This window comes from Camelina sativa, chromosome 3 (assembly GCF_000633955.1).
Source record: "Camelina sativa cultivar DH55 chromosome 3, Cs, whole genome shotgun sequence".
Lineage (NCBI taxonomy): Eukaryota > Viridiplantae > Streptophyta > Magnoliopsida > Brassicales > Brassicaceae > Camelina > Camelina sativa.
Window position 1 is genome coordinate 21613819 of NC_025687.1, and position 8857 is coordinate 21622675.

The window sequence follows — 8857 nt, forward strand, 5'->3', positions numbered from 1 at the left end:
GTCATATATGCACAAAACAAATTTGGAGACATACATCATCTTTTTTTTCTTTGGATAATAGAAAGGAGAATTGGGCTCTATAACCCAAAAAAATATTATAATTTAATCATGCATCTATTATATACTCTATATTATATGTATAATGACATTTTCTACTCCTCCACCACCCAACCTCCAACCACCACTAACACTACCACCATCCTTTCACAACAACCCTTACCACTCATCACCACCGCCGACAACCTCCGGCGAGCATCTCCGACGAGAATCTCCGGCGCCCACCTCCGCCCGAGAATATCCTGCAACCACTTCAGGCGACCACCTTCGGCGAGCATTTCCGGCAAACATTTACGGCGAGCATTTCCGGCAAAAATCTCCGACCACCACCTCCGACGAGCATTTCTGGCGAACAATTCCGGTGAGCATATTCGGCGAATATCTCCGGCGGCCAACGCCGGCCACCGTCTCCGACCAACAGCCACCGTCTCTGACCAACGACCACCATGCCCTCCCCTACCTACAAACACTACATTGGTAATTTTGCTATACCTCCATCCTAATATTCTAATTTTTTAAATATATTGTTATTTTCTACTATTGTTTTTTTTTTTTTGGTTATTGGGCCAATTCACCCTAATAGAAAAATGATATGCTTAAGTTCAAGCGTTGAAGAGCCAACGTCAAATACAAAAAGATTGATGTGAGCTTGATGAAAGGGATGAGAGATCTTTGGACTCTTTATAGGTGAAATAAAAGTTGATTAGTGTTCAAACTATAGAATTTAGGTTTGTAGAACTTAAAGACGAACAAATTATAAACTCACTTTATTAGCTTAAAAAATTGATTCAAAACGTAAGCTCTCAAGTTCTCAAAACCTTACCATCTTTGTGCCATGACTAGACACCTTTATTTATAGGAAACACCAATCCTAATCCTAATCCTAATAGGAAACACCTATGTTTAGATAACTCTTAAACATAATAGTTCCTTATCCCTTGAACCATAACTCGGTTTAGGATTAGGCTTATTTCTAACTTAAGTTATCTTCAAGTTTATGTCAACATAGACTCGTTTCCGTTCTCTCCTGACCTCAGCGAGGAGTGTGACATGCTAGTTAAAATTGTGGAATAACACAATATAAACTAAGAATCTTGATTAGCTTTTTGTCACATGGGATTTATTTTTACACGTCCGCGACACATTGGTTTATATTTTCATTTCACGGACTTAATTATATAGATGAAATATTTATTTTAGGGAGATTCTCAAAAATAACACAAAAATAAGTTTTTTCCAAACTTAGCATAACATCTCTAAAATTCCAAAAATAGCACCAATTAATCTTTGAAAATTAAATCTTAAATTCAAAATACTAAACCCTGCCCCTCAAATCTATTCCCTATTTGTGAAATTGAGAACCTAGACCTAAAAAATAAAATTCTAAAAATTATTTTAAATATTTTAATGTGTTAAATAGTGCTTTTTTGGAAATTTATATAATGTGTGCTATAGTTGTCCTTAAAACTTATTTTAGTATTATTTTAGAGTATTTCTCTTTATTATATTGATGGATATTATTAGTTTCAAATATTTATATCTTCAGAATAATATTTGAGTGATGTAATGGTACAGAAAGGTATTTGTCTGTGTTTATATGTAAATTAAATATACTACGTTAATAATATAATGTATAACTTTAATTAAATTAGTTTTCTATCTTTAAACTTCTTTTTTATCGTCTATTTTAACTAAGGAGACAAAATAGAATGTAACTTTAATTAAATAATTGTTTCCATTGTCACAAGAAAGGCTTTTATATAGCTTTTTATTTAAGTAAAAAAAAATTAATGTGTAATTAACTAAAACTGATCCAACATTAAGAATATATATAATAGGAGAATATTTTTCTCCACTAAGATGTTTTCAAGTTTCTATAGAAATTAAATATTATTATTTTATGATCATTTCACTTGTATTTTGATGTACTTTTTATGGTTGCTAGAATGTTTTAAAATTAAATACTTTTTATTCTACATACTTTTAGTTAAAATATCTATATATTGAAATAAATGGAATATGTAATTAGAAAGCTTTCTCTTCATTTAGGGCGTCTATATCATTATCAGCAAAACACTTTCCATTAATACTAAAGTGTATTAAAATATTCATTTACTTCAAATATATATACATATATATATATATATTTCTTATTATGTCTAATATATAAAATTCAAATCAAATTAAATATGTGACAAAGAAAAGAGTTAAGTATAGTAAATTTATATTTGACAGCTATACATAAAAATTTTTGAAATATATTATTAAGAATAATATTCTAAATCGCATTTATAAAAATATATTTTTCATATTAATCGTATTTCCAATATCAAAAAATGATGAAGGATGTAAATTCAATTATAGAATAAAAAATCATTTGTGTATGCTACTACAAAAAAAAATCATGAGAAGTTATTAGAAATACCCTATCATACATTTTGATTGGGTTTTGTTAATTCAATCTTGTTAGAGGATGTTGGTGGGTCGGTGGGTTTGCCTAACCACAAATATTTTTTAATTTTTTCTCTTGAGTAAATTGTATTTCCTAACATCAACAAAAAAAAACAGTTTAAAAATAACAATGTAAATCAACTATGAGTAACATAAATCAACTGTTTTAAAATATGTCGATCAAAAAAAATTAAAATTAAGTAAATATACATGAAAAACGAATTGATAGTTTAAAAATTCGATTTTTTATGAATAAATCAACATAATATGTAATAAGTTTACAAAAAATAGCAAATATAATATATATATATATATATATATATATATATATTTATTTATTTATTTCAAATAGAAATTATATACTTTTAAAGTACTTATTTTGGATAAACTGAAATTCAAATATTCTAATCAACAGTAATATTCTGTATTTTTATTTCTTCTAAAAAATCTCTCATAATTTACTATATAATTACATATAATTTTGTATAACTAGCATATATTATAACTTTTTTGATATTAGTGGAGTCTAAATTTTAAATTTTTTGATATTATGTTTTTTGATATACTGATAACTGCCTTCAAAAAGCAGATGAGCCACATCAAATAAGTTTTTGAATAGTGTTGTTTAAGTTAGTAAAATTTATTCATAGATATATTATAAATTATATTAATAATTTTGTTTTAAGTTAGACCTCACTTCAAACGCACATATAGGACATAATTTAACCTAATGATGTTAGCTATATATGGAGAAATATCACAAATGAAATGGATACACGGTTGCATTTTATCTCTATCTTTCGTACAGTGGTATGATATAAACCATAAAAAATCTACTGTTTGGATGAATATATTCAGACTTCGTGACATCTACTTTTTTAATATTGATCTTTATTCGCGTAGTTAGAAAAACAACAATATCATTGGTAATATTTCATGTATAAAATAAGCTTAAATTTAGTTGCATGCAAAAATATTGAATATAAAATATTTGTAGTTTATTCTAATATCAATATCATTATTTGGAGAGATTTGAGTGAGTTTTAGCATAATTGGGATGATTTGAAATATATACTATAGTTTTGGAGAATGAAGAAGACATTTTTCTTTAATTATAACTAAAAATTATGAAAATAAAATAAAATATTTTGATTCCTTTAAGTTTTACAAATATAAATTAAAGCTTTTCTGATAGTAAATAGAATTATTTATTCAAAGTTTTAGATAATGGTTATTACTCTAAATATTGTAACTTAATTTCCTAAAATTATATTACTTTATATTGTTGCAAATTTAAAATATAATTTACTATTAGAATGAATTTTATTTATTAATTTAAATAATACTTAGATAAATATATAAGGTACTATGGTAAATTTTCATTGAGATACTGTATATAGTTTTCAAATTCCTATAAACAGCCTAGTATTTTTTTTTAATTTCTTATAAAATATAGTATATATATTAAAGTCCAACAAACATCTTATACATATGTGAGTGAGGGAAAATGCATAAGATACTTAAGGGACATTTTTAAGAATATACTAAATTTTATAAAAAATTTGAAAATTATACACAATAGTCAATACAACAATAATTTGAAAACTACACTTCTTACAAGTAAAAATAGAAAATATACATTATAGATGTGGAAAGCAATACTAAATTTTATAAGAAATTTGAAAACTATACACAATAGTCGAATTTTTATTAGTTTCAATCACTACCAACCACAACCAACTGCAAAGGCCTAAACATTATATACTATATAGATGTGGAAAGCAATTAAATTAAAGTTTGGGGTAAAAAGCAACGGCCAAAAAAAAAGAAGTTGGGTTCTTGGTATAATTATTACTTCGTGGGAGCATGTGAATGAAATAATGGTGGACATAGATTTAGAGCTGTAAAATAATAGTGATATCTATGTGGTCAAAAGGAAAAAAAAAAAAAAAAAAGAGAGAGAGATATATACAGAATCCAAAGACACTGAAGAAGAAAGCCATTGACATAACTAAGCTTCTTGGGGATGTAGTATCTTAATTCTTGAAGGAATATAGATTACAAAGATCTTAAGGTATGTTTCTTATAATTATTGAATATAAAAATTAAACAATATCAAAATCTTGAAGAAGGTCTCTAGATAAGGTTCGATTTCTTCATTTTATACGTTTCTTTTTGGTGGGTAAGAAAGATATCAAATGTAAACACACAAAAGAAGATAGATCATCTTTGCGTATCATGATAACGTTAGTTTGGTGCCATGTCTTTTAGTTTCTCTATCACCATCATGTCTTTTGCTTCAAGTAAGTTATGATATTTTTTTTTTCAACATAGACCACTTTGATTTTATATTGAGATGAATCCGTAAATGTGTTTTCTTTTTACTAAATCTTGTTTGTCTTAATCTCCTGCTGTCTAATTTGGATATGATTTTGTACTTCCAGAATCTAATCTTGGTCAATGGTCATAATATTTCCTTAATTGTTCATACTTAATAAGCTAAGAACACAGTAAAAAGGTATTAAAACGATAGTGGTGTTGCGTGCACTGAAAACAACTCAAGTGATGTTAGATAAACTGTCATTGTGCAGCTCAGTATTGTCTATATATAACCTAAACCAAGAAATTATCTAGAGATTTTCAACTCAATTTCACTCATTTGACTATTTGAGTATCTTTCGAAAACATATTTGAGCAGAGAGAGAGAGAGAGAGAAAGATTTTTACAGCTGATGATGGTATTCTGCACGGATGACGCGGCCACAGGTGTTAGAGATGCCTTCACTTATTGTTACAGATGCAAAGGTAGAAAAGTAACACTTTCGGATCACGAAGAGGATGATGATAACAAGCCTATCGGAGATTTTAACTACGACCATGAAGTAACTAGAAAACTAATTCATTTGCCTTTCGGTTTCATTTTGCTTTCTTCTATCATTCTTCTTCAACGCAAGAGTTACAACACCTTTCTTTTTGTGACTGTGTTTGCTTTCAGGTTGTTGTTTTCGAGATTAGAAGTCGGGCAATGGAGAAGCTAAGGAAGAAGTCAAGGATAGGAATGGAGAGACTAACTTACCAACCAACAAAGGAATGCGACATCGAGAAGGAAGAGGGTAACGAGTTTTGTTCAGTGAGAAGCAGTTTTTCAGAATGTTGTATGAGTGATTTGAGCATAGAAGGATATATGACGGCGAAAACTGAGTTCTCGAAAACTTCAAGCTTAAAAGGTTTAGAGCTAGAGAATCAATGGAAGATGCATTACGTAAATGAAATTAGGAAAGGATCAGTGATTCAAGAGTTATGTCACTGCCAAGGATGGCCATTTGGTTTGGGACGTAAAGCTGCAATGCTTCCACCTCTTCCAAAGTCACCTGCCGAGTCATGGTCTTGGAGGAAGCCAACAAGAGTTACTCCAATTCCATTCGTTTGAGAAAAAGCAGCTCTAAATGTTGAATCATTAAAAACAAAAGATCTCTCATGTAAAGAAACAGAAACAAATGAACGAACACAAGGGCCTGTTAAAATCGTTGGAGCTGTGAGATTATTTTTCAATTGGTGTTAAGCTCTAAATTTGAAAGCTTCGTTTTGAGGAAACAATGAACAAACTCACCTTATATGTCTTTTAGTCAGATTGACCTTTATTTTATTATGTGCTAAGACACAATAACGCAATAAGTCAATAACAACATGACAAGTTTTGCTCGTATTTAAGATCTTCTCTTTCAGTTTTATGCCCTTTTCTCCACGTACGACCCCGAGAGTCCTGAAGTTCCAAGAACGGTGACCTACAGAAGAAACAAATTCAATGCTTAGCCTTATGGTGCCTGAAAATGCCATATATAATTCGAATTTGGACAAGCCTAGACGATGCATGAAGGTTGACAAAGAAATAATCACATATAGAACAAAAGAGAATGGGGAATACAAGTTAAAATTGTCGATTACTACACTACTCATACTTGAATCAGGCTGTTCTAGCTTAGCTTATATGTTGCTGTCATAGATGCACACTGCAACTTATATCACTGGAGGACAAGTTCTCAGATTATAGGGCCCTAGGATCAAGTGATATAATCTAATTTCATTACTTCCCCACATTCAGAACCTGGATGATGCATGAAGGTTTAGAAAGATATAAAAAAATCACATATAGCATGAGTGAGAATGTGCAGAACAAGTTGAACTTGTCGATAATTATGCAAACTCAAATTTCAATCAGGCTGTTCTAGCTTATATCTTACTGTCAAATATGCATATCACCACATGAGAATCAAGCAAAAGGATCTAACTTTATTACCTTTCCCCATTCAGAACCAAGCCCGCTGCATCTCATCTTCAAGTGGATCATCTTTGTCCCCAACTCCATCTCAACCTTCTTCTTCAAGTAAACTTCTTCAGGTTCAAAGGACTCTAGGTAATCAGCATACCTCTGATAAGCAGTACGCAGCGCATCAGTTATATCATTTGGTAAAGGCTTCACACCCTGCACACACACAAAATACAAAAAAAAACAAGTAAACATCAAACAGCCAGGAAAAATGAAACGATCGAGAGTGAGGCAAACAAACAAACAAACAAACACAAAACCTCTCCACTCATTCCAATGCTATCATCGATTTCCATCTTTATAGAAGTGAGAATCCCACCGAACTCCTCAACAGCTTCAGCTGCTCGGAACACGTTTTTCAAAGCCTCTTGCCCTGCCTTGTCATCTGTGTTCTTCGATATCGCGCTTTTGGCATCTTCAACAACAGCAGAAGGAAGCTCAGCCCAATCTGCAGCCATCAAGTCTTTGAATGCATTCAAAACATCAGAGTCTTTCATCTCAGGCATGTGAGATACATCTTCGCTAAATCTCCGCACCTGTCCTATACCAATTTCTTGAGGATACCTCAAATCTGAAAAAAAATTTCACCATCAAGGACGTCAATTATATAAACTGAACACCCGAGTAAGGCCTCAAAGTCTGATAAATCTAACAGTCCTAATCCTCAATTGGAAGAACACCTAATCAGAGTATGGATCCAATAGAGGGAAACGATTTGTAATCACTAACCAAAAGGAGTTTGATTGGAAGGAGATGAAGAAGAAGAAACAGTGAAGAATCCTCTCGTGGCGAGGAAACGATTGCGAGATAGATGATTAGTGGCGGCTGATCTCGAAGATCGGAGAGTAGCGACGGTGGCCGCCGCAGCGGTTCGGCAGAGGGATCTCAGAAGCACCATCGTCGATTTAATCAGAAGTTGATGTTCTTTTAGTTTTTCTCTATCTGAATGCGAAAGCTCTTTTGAACATTCCGATGATGGTGACAATGATTTGGACTGTGTAGTAGATGTTGGGTTTCATAAATCTTATAGCTTCAATATTTTGGCCCATTATAGCCCGTTTAGATTAAAACTCCTTCTTTCCATTTCCAGTAGCGTGTATAAAATACATAATTGAGAATTATAAAGATGTATTTTCAGAGGAAATAGTTGTTAAAAAAATTGCGAATCATGGCGATTTCGAAGGCGATTGTTTTCAAGTTTTGAATGATTGATCCCGACGGGTTTGGGGGGGCGAGGAGAGGATCTCCTTTGATCTCTGCTGGTTAATGATGATTGGATTCAGATCGGAAGTCTGATTCTTTTTGGGCAAAGTTTGATTCTGCTGGTTGCAGATCTTGGGATTGTGGGGGACTTTAATGGGTTCTCTGATCTTTATGATTCGGCCGGGTGGAGTTTGTATATTCTTATAAGGGGGATTGGAAATGTCGAGATGGTGGTCTTGATGATGGTATCTGATGGAGATTCGTGGATGGTTCCAACGCTTACAATCAGGGGTTTGGATGTTCTGCTTTCAAGTCTCAATATCTGTATTTGGAGGGGATTCATTTCTCTGGATTTGGGCAGGTTTTGTTATTCTTTGCTAGTATCGGATTTCAATAAGGGAAATATTGTCTTCTGTGGTGTTAATCTCGGGATTTCGACGGATTTGGAGTGGGAGGGAATCCGGATTGTCGACTCCTATGGGTTTGTGTATTGGTCTCTGTGGTTTACTTTATGGGATTCATATCTGATTTGGTTGGGGATTCTGTTTGAGATCTCTTTATCCTGGTTTGGAAGGTGGATATCTTTGATTTTTCCTTATGATAATTTCCAGGCTTTTTCGATGGTTTTGATGGTACGATTGGGGATAATCTGGATAGTAATGGGAGAATATATGATTCGATACGGTCTGCTCTTGGGAGAAGGGGTTAGTGTTGAGGTATATAAACGAAGGCTTGCGGTTTGTTTATGCATCATCTCTCTCTGGTTTTGTTATTCGCTCCTTCTTGCTTTTCTTTTCATCTTCAGTTTTTTCTGGGTTTT

General features: G+C 32.2%; 2 protein-coding genes across 3 annotated transcripts; one reads left to right on the plus strand and one right to left on the minus strand.

Moving 5' to 3' along the window:
- Positions 4434-6121, plus strand: LOC104777675. Of its 2 annotated transcripts, none has more exons than XM_010501967.2 (3): positions 4434-4582; positions 5100-5389; positions 5503-6121. In XM_010501967.2, exons 2-3 carry the CDS (start codon positions 5240-5242, stop codon positions 5935-5937), a joined length of 585 nt encoding a protein of 194 aa, XP_010500269.1. In that variant the 5' UTR covers positions 4434-4582; positions 5100-5239; the 3' UTR covers positions 5938-6121. The 2 variants fall into 2 exon arrangements, with proteins under 2 accessions (XP_010500269.1, XP_010500270.1); XM_010501968.2 differs by having other exon boundaries at positions 5207-5389.
- Positions 6032-7824, minus strand: LOC104777674 (succinate dehydrogenase subunit 5, mitochondrial). The gene is made up of 4 exons (XM_010501966.2): positions 7564-7824; positions 7095-7405; positions 6805-6990; positions 6032-6292 (listed from the first exon to the last, which is right to left on the minus strand). Exons 1-4 carry the CDS (start codon positions 7730-7732, stop codon positions 6236-6238), a joined length of 723 nt encoding a protein of 240 aa, XP_010500268.1. The 5' UTR covers positions 7733-7824; the 3' UTR covers positions 6032-6235.